The following is a 22,105-nucleotide window of genomic DNA, read 5'->3' as shown; positions in this document are numbered from 1 at the left end:
AAGCCCTAGAGAAGAAGCATTTTTATTTCCGGTGTTTACGATTCGCTATAGATTCCCTGTTTCTCACATAGCACCCCGAGCCACTCTAAACATCAACACTAGACAAACTTTTATTCTGCAACTTGGGATCGGACAGGCCGTTGAAAAACCTCTCCGCAGAGTCAGTCTCCACAGTGGTCTGGACAAACGTGGTGTGGAATCTGCAGCGAGGAATCGTGAAGCACCGAGGAGCCGGCAGGTTGTAAGGTCTTCCCGCGGCGCGTGGCGGGCTTCGACCCACTGTTTAAATACAAACGGTCGACTCGAGGGGTGCGCCCAGGTGCAAGCGTCCGGTCGCAGTGACTCGCTGCTGAAGGCTGGGTCCCGGTGGCTATCTCTGGTCGCATATGCTACCTCCCCCTCTTCCTGCTGTGCGGGGCCAGAGGCCTTCGGGGCCCTCTTCTTTGCTTGGCTGCTGCTGGGGAGGCTGGTGAGAGTGCGCCCCAGATTAAGCAGGGGAAGCCTCTCCTCGCTGCCCTTACCGAGACCACGGGTGGGAGCGGATGACCAGGTCTGCCTTTTCATCCTTTTAAATCAATTGGAGGGAGGGGAGTCCTAGATATTGCCTTGCCTATATACCCAGCTGGTACAGCCTTATGATAAACAGCGAAATAAGAATCGTGGCAGCGAATTCTCTCAGTTTAGGGGTAGGGTTGGGAAGTTACAGACTGATTCCTTCAGTTGGAACCTATGAGCTAAGGAAAGATCCTACTCCGAAACGCTGACTAGAAGGAAGGGGTGAAAGTAGTGAGTTTTCCTTGCTTGCCTTTCCTTGGGTTTCCGTATTTCTCTACCTTCTAGACAACTTACTTTTTTTTCCTCTCGCTGCGAAAAAAATCAATCTTGGCATTTTGATTCCGAAATTATAGGTACACAGGACTATTTTTCTAAAATTATCCACGAATATTTTGTATTTGTGAGCAGTTTTAGGTGAACACAGCAGTCCTACTGAGCTCTATTCTTGTCCCGTACCCCCTTTTTCTCCCCAATTTTCTGTGTTTTCCCTTTTACAGACCTTTCTACCTATCTCTTAGAGCAGTATTTCCGCGAATATCTTTTGAGAAAATTTCATAAACTTAATTTTACCTCATATCTACTCTATTTTTGATACACGGTTTTTAAATAATATGTAGTGTTGCAAGATACGTCACAAACTCTTAGCCATGGACCGTAATAATTAAAGTCAGTGTACTTGCTTCATTCTGAAGAAAAATCACTCTCAGTTCAATGGCAGTCCATTCAGAGGCATCCTTTAAGACCTCTAATCGCAATGAGATTGAGCTAGATTAAAAATCATAAACTGCAAAAAAAAAATCATAAACTGCTACTGTATACCTTTTTCACTACGTCTCCCCCAATAAGTTTAGTTGAACAGGTCTGACTTGCAGAGAGAACTCCAGAGAGGATGCTAGGAAGCAGTATTGAGTCCATCTTAATGGTTGAAACTATGCTACAAGCGGAGTAATGACTCCTTTCTCTTAATTTCTTTTGATAAGGGTTAAAAGTGAAAACATTAATCATTTTTAAAATATAAGTTATTTTTTCATTTCTTAAAGTACTGTGCTAAAATGTGCATAACTTGTAGATTGTCTTCTTTTAATGTCTTAGTGTTTTTCACTTTTATAGTAGATTTAGCAAAGTCTTTCATGAAAATGTGGAACAGTAGCTGTCATTTTTTGTACAATTCTCACTTTTATTTATCCCTTTATTTTTTCTATCCTGTTTTATTATCTCCTTCACCTACAGATCCAACCTGTACTTGTATCTTACTCTTCTTCAAAATACTTATTCTGCTGATACTGAAGAGGATGTGTTCCAAGGACATACTTTGTTGTCAGAAAGTCCATTATCAGAGGTAGAAATAATATGAGACATTGATACATGTTTCAGGACTTCAGGGAAAGGAAAGATACCATAAAGTGTTAAATAAAACAAAATTACATGTACTAGAAACATGGAATATACATTTGGAAGAATTAAAGTTTGTGGAGGGAGATACAATTTATATTAAAATTTTAGAATGTCTTAGGAGGAAAAGGTACCCTATAAGAATCATATTAAGATAGGTGGGTCTGGAACTTAATACAATACTACATTGGCCAGTGGCAGTACCTAAGAATACATTTTTTTGCAGTTACAACCAGATTAGTTCCCACTTCATCTTTCCCAGGAAAGTAAAGGCTGGTCTTGGGAAGTCCTTTCTTACTGCTTCCCTATGTCCATCTCTCCCCTAGTCATCCTGAAAGATGTTAAATAAGGCTTATTCTCTTGGCCAATATTTTGTATAACGTGATTTCAGGATCACTTCCTCTTTTTCTAGTTATCTCCCATTTGGCAGTACCTGAAATTCCCTCTGCCTAAAAATGTAAATATTTAGAAGTAATTGATTAATGGAAAAATACTAAAATCTGTGCATGAATATATAAATTATACTCAATAACCTGTTCTTTACCATGTTGCAAAAGGAGAGGAGTCTTGGAACAGGAAGATACTGTGTTCCTAAAGAGAGGGGGAAGCAGAATTCAGTAGCTAGGGGCTTAAAATAGAAAACCTACTAAATTTAGGATTTTGCAAATTGCTGACCTTATTACCTCTAGTTATGCATAAATACAGAGAAAGTGTGTAAGGAGTTATTTTGTATCCTGGGCAACTACTAGAATGTTGACTGGGGGAAAAGATTATACTAACTCTACCTGATTTATGAATTGTTCTGTTTTGTTTTTAATGTCAATGACTTCATTTTAAAGGAGCTTCGGTCCCAGAGGATTCATTATTCAAGGTATTGTTACATATTTTCCTTCTATGAAGTGTCCATGAACAGTTACAAATAGATCTCTTTTAAGTGTGTTATTGGGCTTTGCCTTACTGATTGACTAGACTTATAGTTTAGAAGCCTTTTAACTCTTTCTAGCAAAGATTCTTAACCATTTATTTACCTGTCAGTATTTATTATATGAACCTCTTTGGGGAATAATCTCGAGAATTTAATAAAAGACCTACACCATACAATGAGTCATTTAAAAATATAATGCCATGGTATTTTCTTTGGAATTTAAAAAATGAACTATTTTATTTAAAATCTCAAATATTGTTCCTGTCTTTTGGTGCACATGTACATACCATACTCTGTTTCGTACATATATTCTCTGGAGTTGTATTCCTATTTCGTAGGCCCTTTATATGTCAGCTTTAGCAGATAACGCCATAAAGTTTTCTAAAGTAATTGTACTAATTTACCCTTCCAGAGCATTGTGTGAGTTTCACATTTTGGGTTTACTTTGGAATTTCCTAATGATAAATAAGATTGAATGTCTTTTCACTTGCTTACTCTTCCGTAAAGTTCTTGTTCAGGTCTCTTTCCCGTTTTCTATTGTTTTTCCTTTTCTTATTGCTTTGAAGGAAATTCTTTACATATTCTAGATATGAATCTTTTTGTTGGTTTTATAGATCAACAGCATCATTTTCTCTCAGTGGTTTATCTTTCCACTCTCTTGAAGGTGTCTTTTGATGAACAGAGTTGCTAATTTTAAGGTGGTTCATTTTAACAGTCATAAGGTAAGAAATCTTTCTCTACCTGAAGATCAAAGATATTCTCCTCTATGATCTCCAGCAAGCCTGGTTGTCTTACATTTTATGTTTAGGTCTTCAATAAACCTGGAATTAATTTGGTAAAAGATGTGAGGTACCATTTACATCAAGGGGTGAAGATTTATTTATTGTATCTGGATATTAAGTTGACATGGTACCATTTATTGAAAAACACCATCCTTTCTCCAGGGCTACTCAGCGTCAACTTTGTCATAAATCTAGCGTCAATATATGCATGGTCTTTTTCTGGACTCTTCCGTTCCATTGTTCTATTTGTACATATTTTCACTAATTCCAAATGTAACTTTATAATGAGTCTTGATATCCAGTGGTTAAATCTTCCAATTTTGATTTTTATCAAGATTGTGTTAGTTATCCTTTATCTTTTGCATTTCTGGATACATTTTCGAATCAGCCTGTCAATTTCCATCAAAAAAAAAAAACAAAAACCTTGAGAGATTTTTTTTGGGGGGTGTGGGGGGAATTCATTGAATCTGTTGGTCAATTTTTTGAGTCTTCCAATTCTTAAACAAGTTGTATACTTTTTCTGTTTAGGGCTTCTTTAATACATCTCAATAAAGTTTTAGGGTTTTTTGTTTTGAGGTCTTATACATCTTTTCTAGATTTATTCACATGTTTATGATACTTTTGAGGCTACTTGGTTTATACATAGAAAGTTTGTTTTAAAAATTATATAATTACTTGAGGGATACAGAGAAATACAACTGGTTTTTATGTACTGGCCTTCTACCCAGCAGCAACCTTGCTAAATTCACTTATTTTTTTTTGGACTCATATACAATTATGTCATCTGTGAATTAGGACAATTTTATTTTTTCCTTTTTAGTGTTTATTCCTTTTATTTCTTCTTCTTGCATTTTTGTGCTGTCTATGACCTGTAGTACAATGTTGAAGAGAAATGATGAGGGAACAAGATTCATTCCCAGTCTCAGGAACAAAGCTTCTGTTATTTTGAAGTATGATGTTTGCAGTAGGTTTTTTTTTTTTTTGTAGATATCCTTCATCAGATGTACACAGTTCCCTTCTATTTCTAATGTTCTAAGAATTATATTACGAATGAATGTTGAATTTTATGAAATGTATTGAAATGATAACATTTTCTCCTTTATTTATTAATACACTGAATTATAGTAATTCATTTTTTGTTTTGCTTATACTTTGGATTATAATCCAATAGTATTAAATTAATTTTGTTGTTCAGGTAGTTTTGCCTTTGACCATTGGGAACTGTTTCATTTGTCTTCTATGTCCTATTGACATACCCCATCACTTTGGGATTGGTTTGTGTGTGTACTTTCTCACTTTCTGGAACTATGTAATACTTCAGGCTCATCTTGTATATGTTCTGTTCCAGTCTTAGAATTTAACCATTTCTACAGGGAGTCCTGGTTTCTTTTATTGGAGAACATTATACACACTAAGATCTGAATGTGAGGTGTGCTCTTTACTGCTGAGGTGTTGTTGTTTTTTTTAATCACTTTCAGCTGGCAGAGAAAGGAAATACATGTATACTAGCTGTCTATATACACATATCTAGAAATCCTTCAGTATATAACTGTCTTTATCTATATTAAGCTGAACATGACTTCATCCTGGAATTTTCTAACTCTGATCGATTAGGCAGGCATGGCTCATTCTAGTCTCCTCTCCTTACTCTTCTATAAATTCCCACTCTAGCAGTAAGAAACTTCGACTTCTGTTCTGCCATATGTTTACTTAATTGTTCAATTCCAGTGTGTATGCATAGAAGTATCAGAATTAATTAACTCATAAGTACCTGGGAAACAACTTTATAAACTAGGATACAGTGTTTATATGCAAGTATATTGCACTCATTTACAAAGTTACTTAGCACCTTGTCCACCCATCCGCTTCTATGAGGTTGTTTCACACACTGGTAATACAGTTAGATTCTGTTGTCACAGTCTGCATTCTGTCCTGGGGTTTCCCAGCTTCTAAATGGGTTTTTTAAAGGTTGCATACCTTAGGGTTCTTTTTGTGCTATCCAGTTTTATGGGCTTTGACAAATGCATACTGTCATGTATCTACCACTGCAGTATCATACAGAATACTTTCACTACCCTAAAAGATTTCCCTACATTTACTTATTCAACCCTCTCTTCTCCTTCCCTCTGAGTCCTTGTTTAACCACTGATCTCTGTTGTTTTCACTGTCACTACAGTTTTGCTTTTTCCAGAATGTCATATAATTAAAATCATACAGTATGTAGCCTTTTCAGACTGGTTTCTTTCACTTAGGAAGATGCAATAAGGTCCATCCATGTCTTTTTGTTGCTGCTCATTTTCTTGTTGCTGACTAAATATCCTGTTGTATGTATGTACCACGATTTTTTTCATCCATTCATCTACTGAAGGACATTTTGGTTGCTTTCACTTTTTGACGATATGAATAGAGCTGCTATAAACATTCGTGTGCAAGATAGTATATGTACATACCTTGTTAGCATGATTGCTGATTGTATGGTAAGACTGTTTAGCTTTGTATCTGCTAAACTGTCCTGCAAAATGATTATACCATTTACATTTCTTCCAGCAATAAGTAAGAGTTTCTGTTGTTCCATATCCCATATATATTTGGTATAATCAGTTTTTTGGATTCTAGCCATTATCTGTAGTGGTATCTCTCTTTTTTTAAATTTGCAATCACCTAATGATATGTAATACTGAGCATCTTATATGATTGTTGTAATCTGTATGTCTTTTTTGGTGAGATGAATGTTCAGATGTTTTGCCTATTTCTTAATTGGCTGGGTTTTTTGTTTTTGTTTTTTTTCTTTTATTAGAGTTCTTTGTCTATTTTGGGAACAAGTCTTTTATTCAATGTGTTTTGTAAATATTCTCTCCCAGTCTGTGAACTATCTTTTCATTCTTTTAACAGTGTCTTTTTAGAAAAGAAGTTTTAAATTTTAATGATGTACAGCTTATTTAAAAATTTATTAATTGGGCTCTGATATTATCTAAAAACTCATTGGTAAACCTGGGGATGCAGAGAGGTAGTTGCCTAGCTGAACAAAATATGTGGGAGGGAGTGAGGAGGGAGGGAAAGTAAAAATCTAGGGTTTAGTAGCTCCTTACATGGACTTTCGAATAATCATCCTTATTTCAGCCCCCTTGGTCTTACCCCTTAGCCTTTCATAAGCATTAAGGGCCCCTCATTTCTGAACTTATCTTGCTGCTGTTTGTTTCCTCTTAAATGGGCAGATAAAATTAGCCTGTCTCTGCTCTGCTAGGTTGGTTTTCACTTATTCATCTGCTTTCCATCTTCCAAACTTTTGTTGATACTTCTCCTGTCATGTGGAATCCCCTCTAATTCATTTTGCCCTGGTGAGTATATATGGTTTTTAATCATTTACTTTCATTTTACTGATGTTTAAAACAAAAGAAATAAAGATAACATGCACTTAATCCACCATATTTTACAAGCCAAATCCTAAATTTTTTTTAACTCATCTATTTTTATTTTTTAAGCAAAGCATCTTTTTGGCAACTATGAGGTCAAAGCCCTGGAAGTAATGACTAAATCTGTAATAAATTCCTTTGTCTCCATTTTTTTACTGAGTTTATTATGTAACCATTATAAGCATCTAAAATAGTCATTGATGGAGATTATTTCAGGTTGATTTCTCTTCCCAAATGGTACTTTGTTCAGAATAAACAATTTGGGAGAATATCATGAGACACCTTGTAAGAATATGAACATAAGGCAAACATTTTTTTTTGTAAGGGAAGTATTTGGGGGGAAAAGCATATCTTATATTTGGGAATATACTGTAGATAGACGATCGTACTGGACCAGTAGGGAAGATAAGTTAGCACAGAAATAGCTAAGATAAGATAAATATGTTTAGTGCCTGTAAGAGATGTGAACAAAATAAAGATTCAGAAATAGACTTAACCAGTGTTTTATGGATTTTTATTTTTAGGTGAAAAATTAGATTATTTCAAAAGCTGGAGCTGAACGTAATGTTAAATAATGGCAACAGGTGACTTAAAAAGAAGCTTACGGAACCTAGAACAAGTGCTTCGCTCACTAAATTATCCTCAAGAGGTGGATTGTGTTGGGTAAGCTCTGTATCAAACTTATTTGTTTTCTTTTTGATAATTATTTGAGGTAAGATTTAACATTGGGGGTGTATCTAAATAGAGACAAATTTTACCTGGGTTGTTTTAAAATTTTCCTTGAAATGATTAAAATATTTTAGAAGGCAGGGAATTACAGGAGTGTTTTTATAAGTATGAATCAATGAAAAATTCTAACTTGAGGTTTAAAACACCTTTTAGAAGTAGAACCACAATATACATCTGTACAAGATATGGTTTCTATACAACTTTTTAACTCATTAAAGTATAATGGATCTCATTAATTATATAATTTGCTATCCTCTCACATTCAGTTAGATGGTATTTTTGATGTGGAAGATTCTAGTTAATGGGCTTCTTATGACAACTTACACCATGTGCAAAGATTGTTATTAAGCTAATTCATTTGATAGACCCCACTTGAACCTTTCACTGTAGTTTTCACTTTCCAAATAAGACTGACTGGCTTTGTAGTATGTAGCAACATGCATTTCTTCTGTATTCATGCTAATCTAAATATGGTACCCTTCTCATCTTCTATCCCTTAATATTTTTTTTTCTTCTTACCTGAGATTATTCATTGAAAGTATTCCCCACTAGAATATAAGCTGAAGACTGGTACTTTGTTTTGTTCATTGCAATATCCTCACATCTAGAATTGAGCCTGGCACATGTTAGTAGCTAACTAGACATTTATTCAATGAGTAAGCATCAAGGGACAAGTCCAGATTAGCTATATGTTCAAGTAGTAGAGTAAAACTTGGTTAAACAGTAAAAAAAGAGAATCCTGGAATAATGTGCATGACATGTAAGAGTGGATGTTCTAGGGATGTGCTTTACATATACGTGTGGATGGACTGTAGGGAGATCTGTAACCCCAAGGGATGGCAAAATGAAAGGATAGTGAGGACCGTGGGAGAAACCTGAGCTCTAATGACCGATTCCAGGCCTTCTGTGTGAGAATCAGAAGGTGCTCCACAGCATGTACCAATCATCCTGCTTGCTTACAACAGGTACATCTCTACTTTCTTGTCTTGCTGGGACTTAACCAGTTTGAATAGCCACATTTTCTTCTTACCACTTGAAGCATCATTTTAAGATACATTCTGGATAGGAATACTTGGAAAATATACCGATTATTCTCCTGTCTTTTGAGTTTGGAATCTAAACATTTGATTTTCTAACTGACTGAAGAGTATTATTAAGAACAGTAATTTTCAGACTATTTCACAACATAGCACTCTGCAGGGTCTATTGAAATAAGTAACACTACTTGCTGCTGCTTATTCAGGTTACCCCCCTCACCCACATACACACTCCCCCCACACATATTTTGATTCTTTCTTATCCATTTTTAACCTTTTTTCAGCATCTCCCTTTTGTGTCAGTGTGCCAGTTTATAATATCTGTTTTATTACTATTTCTAATCAAAGTCCCTAGAAACTAGATAATCAAGATTTTTAAATTAAAACAAGAGGTATTAAATGTAGACCCCGGCTGTCTTCTAGTCAGAATGCATAAAATGGACAGATTTTGCTGTTCAAAAGTATTGTTTTCATTTCCTGTTTTGAATTAATGGACAAGGTTGCCAGAGCAGTTTTCTCACTGGGTAGAGTATTACTGTACCCATAAATATAGAAGAAACAATTTATATTTGTCCTTAAATAAAATGTAATTCTAGCATTATATACTTGTTCTCTGCCTTTTAAAAAAAAATTGGGGTGAGGATGGGGAAATTTATGTATGTCTTGAATTTTGTGGAAAACAAATGTTTTCTGTAAGTGCATTTTTATGTCAGTTGAACACGTATAACTGGCTAATTGAACAAATACCTCCTTGCTTTGTTGTGGGAGAATCAGTGAAGGTACTTCACATTGAGAAAATAAGGTCCATATGTGTAGACAAGTAGAAAACAGTACAGGACAGAGCATGAGGCACCAGACACTGAATGCCCTGAGACTCATTCTGTAAGAGATCAGTGTGGATCAGAAAATTGAGGATGGATTCCTGGAAGGCTTGAGAGTTGCCAAATTATTTATTTATTTATTTTGAGAGTTCTTTTTTTTTTTTAAAGATTTTATTTATTTGTCAGAGAGAGAGCACAAACAGGGGGAGCGGCAGGCTCCCAACTGAGTAGGGAAGCTGATGTGGGACTCGATCCCAGGACCCTGGGATCATGACCTGAGCCAAAGGCAGACGCTTAACTGACTGAGCCACCCAGGCGTCCCTTGCCAAATAATTTATAAGAGTGAATAACAGGCAGAAAAGAATGGGATACCTTTCTAGACTGGGGGAATTAGCATACTCTACTAAGACACAGATTTCTACTGAACTTGATACAAGTGGAAGATTGCAAACTGATAAGCCCAGTTACCGTAGATGCCTTTTCCAGCCCTATTTTCCCCTCTGTAACATAGAATTCATGATATTTTACCTTCGCAGGTTTATTGTAAAGAGCAAATGAGGTAATGTAAAAAGGGTTTGCAAAACCATAAAGTGTACTCAAGCACTATAAGGTGGTACATTTGTTTAGAGAAAATGGACTGATCAAATAAGGCTAAGCTTTGGAAATTCAAATACTGTGGTGAATAGACTGTACTGTTACTAAAGAGCTAACTGTTTTAGAAAATAAACTTATTTCATAGTAATTTGGCTATACTGAGTTAGAGTAGGGGATGGAATCTAGAGGGTTTTATCTCCTAATTATTTGGCTGGAGTGTTAATTTACAAAATTATTGACATCATATTTTATATTGCCTTTCTTATCTAACTTTGTGTAATTATGCTCATTAAATATCTTTTTCTTTTTCTCCCAAACAGTTTGGTAAAGGGATATACAGCAGCATCCTTGCCCATCATTAGCTATTCCCTTACCTCATATTCACCTTATGTAGCAGAACTTCTGATGGAATCCAATATAGAGCTCATAGCGAAGAATGACTTGCGCTTTATAGATACCGTCTATAAGGTATTTTTGAATTTATGAAATAATTTCAGAAGTCATTGGATGATTTTTAAGAGTAATGTTTTATAATAACCCCTTATATATGTGCAACACATATAGTTGACAGTATTGTCATATGCATTTCTCATTTAGATGCAGTCCCTATTATAATCAAGATAATTTAAGCTCCCTTTATGTTTTATAATCTAATAAGTGGCAGTTGGTAAAAATGTCATTGGTTACCATTTGCTCTTTTTATATCAAATTTCAGTATAATTTGGCATGTTGGCAGAAGTTAGAAATGTGACTTTGAGTACTTTGTGGTTTATAGAATTGTGATTAATTTAATTAGAGGGAACTAAAACTTTGAGATTTTATGTTCCTTGAGGTCTGGGACCATGTCTTATATCAACTCCAGTATCTACATTTGTACTCTGTGTATACTGAACTTCATCTCATAAGATTAAAGAATACCTCCAGATTATCGTTAATTTTTACTCAAGCACTGGTTTTCTCACTGTTAAAATAGTAAAACCCATTTATCAAATCAGTTTTTTTTTAAGTAGTGAATTACATTTGATGAAATGGGAGCTTTTATGTGTATAGAGTCTGTTTAATCTTCCCTGTCTTTGCCTCTAACCCCAGCAAGCTTCCATGGAAACCTAAGAAGCACTTCTAAGAAATCCTAGGATTTTATAATATAGGCTTTGAAAATTGCTGGTCTAGTTAGTCTATTTCTCTCATTTACAAATGAGATATTGAAACTCAGAGGACTACTGACTTATCTAATAAATCATGTCATGTAAGAATTAAATAAATTATGGTTTTCTGACATCTGGTATGGTATTCTTTATTATCTAGTAAGTTAAGGATTTTTTCTAGTACCAATGAGGATGTTTGAACTTTTTGATCATTGGCTATATTTTTCATCTCCTTAGAGGGCAATCTATTCTCTGCTACTTCCTACCTAGCTGTTTTCTACGTGAATACCTCTCCTACCTGGTCATGACTCACACCACTCCTATGAATCTCTTTAGTGCCTTTAATCTACTGGCATGATCCTCCTTCTCCTCTCAGAGATGTTATTACGTTCCTGAGCAGGTGGCCATTTATCATTTTGGATTTTGATCTATTCCCTCTTTACAGCTTCTTCGTGATCAATTTAATTATAAACCAATCTTGACAAAAAAGCAGTTTCTCCAATGTGGATTTGCAGAATGGAAAATCCAAATTGTTTGTGATATTTTGAATTGTGTGATGAAAAAGCACAAGGAATTGAGTGGTCTTGAGAAGGTAATTTTATTAATTGATGTTAACTTGTTCCAAGTGGCCCAGCATCTTAACATATAAAGTCAATACCCTAGATAGACTAACACAGAAATACAATTACTGCATTGTTCACAGATTTGGGTAACCATATACCTGATGTTTCTTTTAAATACTGGTCACTTGTTTTCACACATTTGTGACTTTGAGCTACTAGTCCTAAGCTAACAGTTCAAACATAACACATTTTCCTCACTTCTTTAGTTTTCAAAAGACATGTCTCATTAGGGTCTTACCATTTGGCAGTTGTATTTCATATATGAAAATTTAAATTATATAATTTAAATATGTCAGCTTTCACGTAAAATTAAGTCTTAATACTTTTTTTTTTTTAAGATTCCATCACAACAAAGAAAGAAAATCAGTTCAGTTAAGTCAGAACCTTCTTCAAGCACTGAGAAAACATCCACAGAACCTGTTGGCATTGACATCACTGGCAGGTTTATGACTTCAGGAAAGGTAAGAAAATGTGTCAGTGCTAAGAATTATCTACCTAATTAATGTACAAGTTTCACTTTTCTGACTAGTAGCTAGTAAAACATTTTAGTCAGATATAGCATAAGGATTTTTAACAATGTATACTATATTATCTGGTGGACAGTCCTCACATTATAAGAAGATAGAAATGTAAAATTGAACAATTTTTCTCTTTATGTTTCTAATCCCTACTTCTGCCTCACTTCCCAGGTAGAACACAGTGATTTGGAAACGCTGTATTATGTGGTCTTGACATGTACTCTTAATTATGTATCTAGTCTTTCTAAAACATGGGAATGTATGAAGAGCATTCCATTAGCTATAGTGATAGGGTATATTATCCAGTGATTGATAGTCCTTAAACCTATAATCTGGTTTTGGGGTAGGTTTTTGAATATTTTCTCTTTGTTAATAAATATCTTACCTACCCTGTCTCCTTGGAATACTAGTGGCTGAATGAGTCCAGTGCATTTAGAGATAGCGTTTCTATCTCCAAGAGACATTGAGGGCAAAATATTACTTTATAACAATTAGTATATTTTCAGCTGTGTTCCACTTTGGGCAAACCATTTCTGAGATCAAAAGATAGCATATCAGATAAATAAGGTGTCATTAGATAAAAGATATGAATAGTTTCTGGCTGAAGTAAAATCTAGAGAACTATTTCTCCCCAGTCCAAACTGCATGAGTTGTATTAATGGAATCTATTAAAGAGATACTTTTATGCGCTTATAAAAAAGTTAACATTTTACTGAAGGGGAAATGTTAATTACTTTTTTTTTAATATAACTGTTTTGCTACAGGTAATAAGAGCAATAAGAAAAGGAATTAAAAGATACATGGTTTCTGAATAAGTGCCCATACTTCTTGTACACTTGAATCTCTAACTTACCTAACTTGTTAGTTTTACACAATTTTATTTTCTAATTTCTAAGTGGTTTATATACAGTATCCTTCCCCAACTCGAATTTATATAAACAGGAATTTTCTTATACTGCTTTTTTGTAACCTTCCTGTGCTTAGCACAGGCATTGTAAGCACTTACTAAATATGAGCTATTATTATAACTAATATAATATATTAGTTGTATGATATATATTATAATATACTGTATTATATTAGTTATAATAATTATTATAACTAGTATAACTAAATATTATTTATATGCTAAATATATTTTTCAATCTTCTATTTCAGTTTTGGTGCTGAGTAATAATCTAAATTGTCCTAATAAGGTGCAAAATTTCAAGGCATTAAACTTTTTATTTTTTTAAGATTTTTTATTTATCTGAGAGAGAGAAAGAGAGAATGAGAGAGAGAGGGGGTGGGAGGGGGAAGGGATAGAAGGAGCAGCAGACTGCCCACTGAGCAGGGAACCCGACGTGGGACTCGATCCCAGGACCCTGAGATCATGACCTGAGCCGAAGGCAGGCACTTAAGGACTGAGCCACCCAGGCACCCTAAACTTGTTTTTAGTTTTCTTAAAACAAGTATTCTTTGTTATTAATCAAAATTTAATCAATGACACCAGATCTTTTCAGAAATTTGAGTGACTTTTAAAAGTATCCCAACTTATGGGGCGCCTGGGTGGCTCAGTTAAGAAACTGCCTTCGGCTTGGGTCATGATCTCAGGGTCCTGGGATCGAGCCCTGCATTGGGCTCCCTGCTCCGCGGGAAGCCTGCTTCTCCCTCTCCCCTCCCCCTGCTTGTGTTCCCTCTCTCACTGTCTCTCTGTCAAGTAAATAAATAAAATCTTAAAAAATAAATAAAGTATTCCAACTTAGAAAAGTTGGAAATAAATAGCCTTTCCAACTTAGAAAAGTTGGAATCAGTACTTTATAGGCAGAGATTGAGTCAATACTAAAGCCAATGGTCTCTTTTCCCAGTACCTTCTATAGAGTGTGATTTGTGAATTCTATCTTACATTATATGACATATTTATAGTGCATATGCAGTCTGTCTATAGTAAAGGAAGTAGGCAGAGAAGAGTCTTGTGTGAATGCATGGTTTGACCTCATGCCTTACTCTTAGGACTTTCCCTTTGTTATTATTAAGTTTGAATTATTAGCTGAAGGTCTAATATTTTCTGGCTTTTTTATTAGAAAAAAAATTGTAATGGGTCCTCCTCACAGAGCCAGTTCTTGATTATATGTTAATTATGTGGCAACCTATTATGAAATGTTCCAAACATTTATAAAAGTACTCATTCCCGGGGTGCCTGGGTGGCTCAGTTGGTTAAGCATCTGCCTTGGGCTCGGGGCATGATTCCAGGGTTCTGGGATCGAGCCCCGCATCGGGCTTCCTGCTCAGCGGGGAGACTGCTTCTCCCCCTGTCTGCTGCTCCCCCTGCTTGTGCTCTCTCTCTCTCTCTGTCAAATAAATAAATAAATAAATAATCTTTAAAAAAAACGTATCTGTTCCCATCAGCAGTGTATCAACCCCTTCTTAATCTTGTTTCATCTGTATTGTAACCACTTTTCTAGCATCTTTCCCCCCAAATCTGAAACAATAGGAATCAAATCCCAGACATCATTGCATAGGTATTTCAATTTTTCTAGTACATAAGAATGCTTTAAAAATCAGAACAACAATTTCATCACAGAAAATATTAGTAATAGTAATAACAGTTTAATCAATAGTGTTTGATATATACCTTAATATGTTATTTAAACTTTGGTAAATCTTAAAGGGAAGATGGATATTTCTTCTGCAAAGTTACTATGTCTATGTTTAAAATAGTTATATGAGGAAACCATTAGGCAGCTCTGACATATTTCTCTCTATGCAGAAAAAAGCTGTGGTGATCCGTCACCTGTATAACGAAGATGGTGTTAACATTCCTGAAGATACGATAAGTACCGTCACAGATGTTAGTGGAACATTTGATGCGTGTGACTTAAAGACGACTGAAATAAAGATTCCTGAAATAAAGTTCCCTGAAATCAAGTCTGAACAACAAGTAAGAATTTTGGACTTCTTTAACAGATGCCAGTATTTCTTTGATGTACATGATTACTTCAGCATCTAAACTTTGGAATGTCTCTAGCCTTTTGAATTATTTATCATAATACAATACCTTTGTTACCATTATTTAAGAATAAATAAGTGTACTGTATAGGATTCAATGGATATTATTTGCTGCTTATGTTTACGGTACTGGGCCAGGTGTTATGGGTAAGAAAAAGATGGATAAGAGATAGTACTTTGCTTCAGGGAATTTACAGTCTGGTGAGAGATGGAGATACACTTCCTTGTACAGTCAGGGTTCTCTACTCTCTATTCCCTTCATTAATGAATGGAAAAACTACATTCCTGCCATTTTATTTTCCTTTTTGGGCCCTTGCCATCCCTTTCTCACTCTTAGAATACTTTTTCTATTACTTTATTGCCACGGACCCTATTAGAGTGTCTCGTCTGTACTGCTCCTGCTAAACATTTTCTGTCTTTCTTCTGTTTCTTGTAACTTCTGTACATCACAGTATACAGTTATCCCTTATAAAAACTACCATGTGGTCATGAAGGTTATTTTCTTTTTATAGCAAACTGAACAGTCTCAATGCACTGTCATTTCTTTGTCACTCCCTCTTAGCTTTGTGCTAGGGGCTATTACAAAAAAGTTAGTGACAGTTTTCTCTTACCACCAGGTGTTGTTCTAAGAGCTTTATGCAAATTAATCCTCATAAGAACCGCATAAAGTAGGTACTGGGTTTTTTTTGGGTTTTTTTTGTTTGTTTTTTTAATATATAAGGAAATTGAGACACCAAGGTCATACACCTCAGATGAGGTAGTTTTAGGGTCCAAGCATTCTGCTTCTACAGATCACACTCAACTCTCACGGTATACTGCCTGTTGTTAACTACTGAAATAACACAGTGCAGTGAAAGTGGGGATACATTGAGTTTTAAAGGAATTTCAGTTCGTGTAATATAATTTTTAACCTCTCTATTCATTTTAGGATATTAAAATTAATCCTGAGATTACTGCACTACAGACTATGCTTGCTCAATGCCAAGAAAAGCTTCAGAAACTGACTTTGGTAGAGAGTAGATTAGACTCTTTGGAAGAAAAAATGAAAGGAAGAGTGATGGTAAATGAAAAAACGTGGACTAATCTTCTAAGTCGTGTCACTCTTCTTGAAACAGAAATGCTTTTGTCTAAAAAGGTATTATCTTTCCTTAACATTTATAGGATATCTCAGATACAATCAAGTTTTCATTCATTGTTAAGTGTATATTCTTTTAGAAAAGCTAATTAAGATAATATTAAGGTAGTGGGAAAATGTTTAGTTGAAATGAGGTCCTATTTAGGTCCAGCCTATTTTATTGCTGTTGTGGTTATTGTTTTTCTCTTTATCAACTAAGATAACCTGGCAAAACTCTCTAGGTTCAGCTTTTAGAGCTGTTAATACTTGAACAGTTCTGAACATTTAAAATAAGGTAAGATAATGTTTGATTTTTTTTTTTTTTTAAGGTTTTATTTATTTATTTTTGTGAGAGAGAGCACACGCACACACAAATCAGGGCTGGGCAGGGTAGAGGGAGAAGCAGACTCCCTGCTGAGCCTTGAACCCGATGCGGGACCCGATCCCAGGACCCTGGGATCATGACCTGAGCTGAAGGCAGACGCTCAACTGACTGAGCCACTCAGGCGCCTGATAATGTTTGATTTTTATGAGAAGCTTGAAGTTATATTCTTTAATAGCACAAATGGCCTATTTTTATAGGGAAAAGAAAAGATGGACAGGAAAAATTAAAATCATGACTTCCTGTTTTCACTCATTTACTTTGATCAAATTATAAATTTCATAGAAACGGTTAACCAAATTTGCCATGGCCTTGTCAGATCTAAGAAATTTGTTTTTTTATTTACTTAGGATTTCAATTTCTGGTTCAATTAAAAATGTTTAAACATTCATCATGTCATCTTTATATTTATGCTTAACAATAAGAATATAAAACGAGTACATTTTTCTTTTCATTTTATTCTAAATACTAATCTGTATTCTTCCAGAATAATGAATATATAGACTTTAGTGAAACAAATGAAGACTATGAATCTAGTAATGACATGGATATTCTGAATCCTGGTAAGTTCTAATATTATGGCAGTGGTATTGGTGGTATGATAAGGAGTTTTCAGGATGATGACTTATATAGGTATTTGACTATTTTAATACTCCAAAGCCTTATTTTTTAGAAACTGCAGAACCCCTAAACAAAGACAGTTTTGAACTTACAGAGTACTGAAGCCTAGGATTGCTAAAAAAGCCAGCTTACATATCTTACATGACATAGTGGTTCGGGCACTAAATTTATTACACTACACATTTCAGATTGGTAAAATGTTTCCTCTTTGCATTTATCATTCATTCATTTATTCAACAAATTCTAAAGCTTAACTCTGAGATCCTTGAGATTAAGATCTTACCTTGTGTTCTGTCTAGCAGACAGAAATTAGGCCTGTATTTCTATCCAATATCTGTATATAATGGAGCTCAATTTTTTATATAGTGAAAGAATATTGAATGCCTGCTATTTGCAAAACCTTGCCTTTTCCTGGGATGCCTGGGTGGCTCAGTCTGTTAAGCATCTACCTTTGGCTCAGGTCATGATCCCAGGATCCTGGGATCAAATCTTGCATGGGGCTCCTTGCTCAGCAGGGAGCCTGCTTCTCTCTATTGCTGCCGCTCTCCTTGCTTGTGCTCTCTCTCTTTCTCTGACAATAAATAAAATCTTAAAAAACAAAACAAAACTTGCCTTTTCCAACTTTGCTTTTGCATTTTCATGGTTATAATTTTATTAACATTATTACAGAACATACCTTTAACCCATTTAGCTAACACATATACAAGTTTAAGCCACTGTGCTAGGACTTAGACTGATGAGCAGACAGGCTACCATCTGAAATGGGTTTATAGATTATGAACAAGGTAAATGTCTGGTCTCAGAGTTTATCATCCAACTGTGATCAATTAAAAGAGTCAAGTTTGTATATAAATTCTTACACTTTGCACCTTACATATACATGCTACATGGAAGCAGAGTTTGATCTCACTTGGAAGTTGAGAGCAGTAATTCACCAACCTGACTTTAAGACTGTATTAAGTTGGGAATGGTTTTTGTGAAGTCCGTGATTTCTTTTCCTTTTATCAGAAATGTGTTTCCATGGGGGCCTGTAAGGCATCTCTGTGTCTTGGTAAAAAATCAGTGAGAAGAGGCTTTTATTGTAAGGATTGGGTTTATGTTGGGTGATTTTGGAGACAGTTTATTAAAGAAGTGATGGTTATTCTAGTTTGGGTGCTATCAGGAAGCAGGAACAGTTTGATGACCGATAAGAATGAAAAGGGGGTTGAAATTTTCAGTGGAAAAGAAGAAGCACTCATGTTAGTTGGGAGAGCTGGTCATTTGTGTGTTTACTGCTTACATGGTGTCCCTGTCCATATTCATACATGACGGTGGTCTTATTTTGTTTCATCACGGTAATGAAGTGGCCTCATATGATGTTCATTTTTTATGAAATTTTGTGTTCAATTACAGTTCAGTAATTGTTAATTACTAGATAGGGCATGATTTAATAGCAGCATGTTTTATCTGTGATGTTTATAATTGATTGAGTTGTAGGAAAAATTTGCCATCATTTTGTTGAATGAATGGTATCAGCATACTGGAACTGGAAGTTTTTTCAATTCTTTAGGAAAAAAGAAATCGGTAAACTCTGAATTTTAATCGTTGTTTTTTCCATACACTTTAACTTAGGATAGAATGTTTCTTGATTTTTAAAAAGTATAGTCAGTGTTAGTAATAGTTACCACCACTTTAAGAAAGGAATATACCTGAGTCAGTAGCTTATACTTAAAACTTACGAACTTGTCTATTTATTCAATTGATTGCTGTGATAAAGGTAATAGTACCTTTTGTCATTTTTACTGGCCTACTTTTAACATCTAGATGTCTATGTCTAGGTCGTTATCTTAAAAGAATAAAAATTTATCTGGATCTATACCTGTAGCCATTTCATAGTAAAATATCTGTTTTTCTTCAATTTATACATAAAATTTTTAGATATGACTCCACTGTGAAAGGAAGATAACCTAAAAATGAATTTCTCCACAGACAGAAAAAGCAAAGATGAGAGGCAAACAAGTATTCCTCTATCCTCTGGCTATAGTACAGTGTCATCAGATTCAACTCCCAGAACCTCAACTGGTAGTTACTGTGGTTTGAAAGAGAATTCAGAGGTAAGAAAAACTGGCAACTGTTTAGATGATTTCCTTTCTAAGGTCAGGAGAACAAGCAAGCATTAGATTTAGTTGGAGATGCCATTGGCAAGAAAAATAGCAAAACTATAAATCTTAATCTCTCGTAAAAATTCTTTATGGTAAGTAAATAGTGCTTAATGCAGTGTTTTAGAGTGTGTTTTACATGTTCAAGGTCCATCTTTGATGATGGTTTACTTTGAGAAATCACCTAAATTTGTTGCTTTTTAAATTAAAGGAAACAACAATCCAGAAAATGGAAAGGATGAAAAAAATGTAAGTAACAGAAAGGGGCAACAGAAATTCATTTCTCTATAGGGAATTGTATTGGATTACAGTATATATAGAAAGTGCATATGTGTTTTAAACCTTAAAGGTCTCTCAATCAGGTGTGGAATTTCCTTCAGGACTCTAGTGGATAATAAATCCACCTACAGTTAAGTGTTTGTGAGATGAGTCACTGTTTTGGTTTCCAACAAGTGATGTAAAACATTGTTAATGGAATTAATTGTGGGATTAAACAGTGCAGAGATATTTTTGGTTGAAAGTTAATCAAGAGTATTATCTACTTTTGATTACTGATTTAGCAAAATAATATATGTCGGTGGATGGTTTGGAGACATTTTAAGTATTATTAAAATATTGCCAGTCTTTCAGACAGTTATTGGTAAAGCACTACTAAAAATGATACTTGTATCTTGTACAAATGTGAAACGACAAATGATTAAAGAGCAATGAAAAGGAAATATGAAATGAACTTGCGTAAGTAATATGCAGGCTACTACTTTAATGAACTATATTGTTTTGAAATTTCATAGTTATTAAAATAACTTACACGCTAAGAATTAAAGACTCATAATTGACTTTGGTTGCTATTTCTCCCCTCTGGCCATAGTATCTACTTAAGTTATTATTTATACCTATAGATAAGAAAAATACTGAAATTTATTTTAGGTTCAAAAACATAATTTCAGCCATTTAAATCCTATGCCTCATTATGAACTTTTTTTTTTTACTTAATATTATTTGTTGTATTGCAGGTTTGAAGAAACCGCAGAGTTACTGAAATGTCCAAATCACCAGTTATAGAATTTTCTGCGTGAACTTCTCTAGTAGGCCTTTGGCTACTGTACATGTTGTATATTTTAAGAATTCTCTATAAATTTTAATATCCTGCAATATTTTTATGAAGAATTTGAATTCCATTTGGTATATGAGTTTTTTCAATATTGAATAAATACTTATTTTTATGCTATGATTACACTTCTTTACTCTGTTTTACTTTTTTAAGGAAAACTTATGTGCCAGTACATTTCTTTTACAGAGTGAAGTCATTACAGCACTGTATTTTTGTGTTGACATTTGTTGGCAGTGTGCTAAGTAATATGTTTTTTAAAGTACAGACTTGTGGACCATGGTTTACATCCTGTTGGAAACATTCCAACTGGGACTTGTGTATTGTACCCAGGAGGCTCTCATGCACACCATCTTGCCATCTGTACTGACTAATATGTTGTAATGAAAAGGCAGAAATGCTCATTGAAAATTAAATAAAAATACAATTTTATGTTTAATAAGAAAGGAGTAATACATTTTTAGTTAACACTGAAAAGAGTGAGGGTATGATTTTCTTTTTGTATTTAGCAACAGGTCAGGAAGTTCACCATGAAAAATGTGTTGAGTATTTTAGTGCTCTATTCCATAACACATTTTAAGACCAGCAGCACAGACACAGATGGTGGCCATCCAATATTACAAGATACACAGTATGGTTTTTGTTTTCTTTTAAGTGATGGGAAGTTACATATTTTAGAAGAGAGAGAAAGGTCTTAGATGAAGTTAAATCAAGAGAAAAATGAAATTCACTTTCAATTACTAGATATGTTACTAGACAAATGATCTTTTTTTAACTTTATACATGAAAAATATAATAATAACCCTGGGTAATCTTTAAGAAAATTGATTCCATTATTTGGAAGGAAAAAAGGTTTTTTTTCTTTTTTATTATTATTTAGATCATCTGATTGTATTTTATTATCTGTTTATATTCTATGTGTAATTTGATATTGTCACATGAAACTAACATTAAAAGTTGATGTTAAATTCTGTGTAGAAATAAGGCATTTTTAGTATTGTAACACGTTTACTCATTAGACTTTAAAATTTATGAATTTTTAAAGTTAGCATACAAGCTTAAATTTAGTAGAATTTCAGTAAATATTTCTAGAATTAATGAACCCACTTAGGTTTTTTTTCATTATAAAAAATATAAAAATCAAGATATTAACAGTTATAAAAGAAAAATCTGTTAACTTCTAGAATATCTGTACCAGCATGGAATTATAGCACCACCTT

The 22,105-nt window shown here is 34.4% G+C and overlaps 1 protein-coding gene across 8 annotated transcripts; it reads left to right on the top strand.

Annotated features, from left to right (window-relative positions):
- The first annotated feature begins 21 nt into the window (after positions 1 to 21).
- CEP44 (centrosomal protein 44) lies at positions 22 to 21,858 on the top strand. Of its 8 annotated transcripts, XM_031023790.2 has the most exons (14): positions 248 to 550; positions 1,786 to 1,894; positions 2,787 to 2,818; positions 6,899 to 6,992; positions 7,592 to 7,730; positions 10,569 to 10,716; positions 11,839 to 11,985; positions 12,355 to 12,477; positions 15,284 to 15,454; positions 16,451 to 16,657; positions 17,506 to 17,581; positions 19,608 to 19,732; positions 19,989 to 20,026; positions 20,791 to 21,858. In XM_031023790.2, exons 5-14 carry the CDS (start codon positions 7,642 to 7,644, stop codon positions 20,837 to 20,839), a joined length of 1,173 nt encoding a protein of 390 aa, XP_030879650.1. In that variant the 5' UTR covers positions 248 to 550; positions 1,786 to 1,894; positions 2,787 to 2,818; positions 6,899 to 6,992; positions 7,592 to 7,641; the 3' UTR covers positions 20,840 to 21,858. The 8 variants fall into 8 exon arrangements, with proteins under 8 accessions (XP_081667026.1, XP_030879650.1, XP_030879652.1 ...); XM_031023792.2 differs by lacking the exon at positions 1,786 to 1,894; XM_006729370.3 differs by lacking the exon at positions 6,899 to 6,992.
- The last annotated feature ends 247 nt before the right edge of the window (positions 21,859 to 22,105 follow it).

This window comes from Leptonychotes weddellii, chromosome 2, assembly GCF_054177405.1.
Source record: "Leptonychotes weddellii isolate Sample4059 chromosome 2, ASM5417740v2, whole genome shotgun sequence".
Taxonomy (NCBI): domain Eukaryota; kingdom Metazoa; phylum Chordata; class Mammalia; order Carnivora; family Phocidae; genus Leptonychotes; species Leptonychotes weddellii.
The sequence above is the reverse complement of the archived record's forward strand: the minus strand, read 5'-3'. Positions and strand labels throughout refer to the sequence as shown.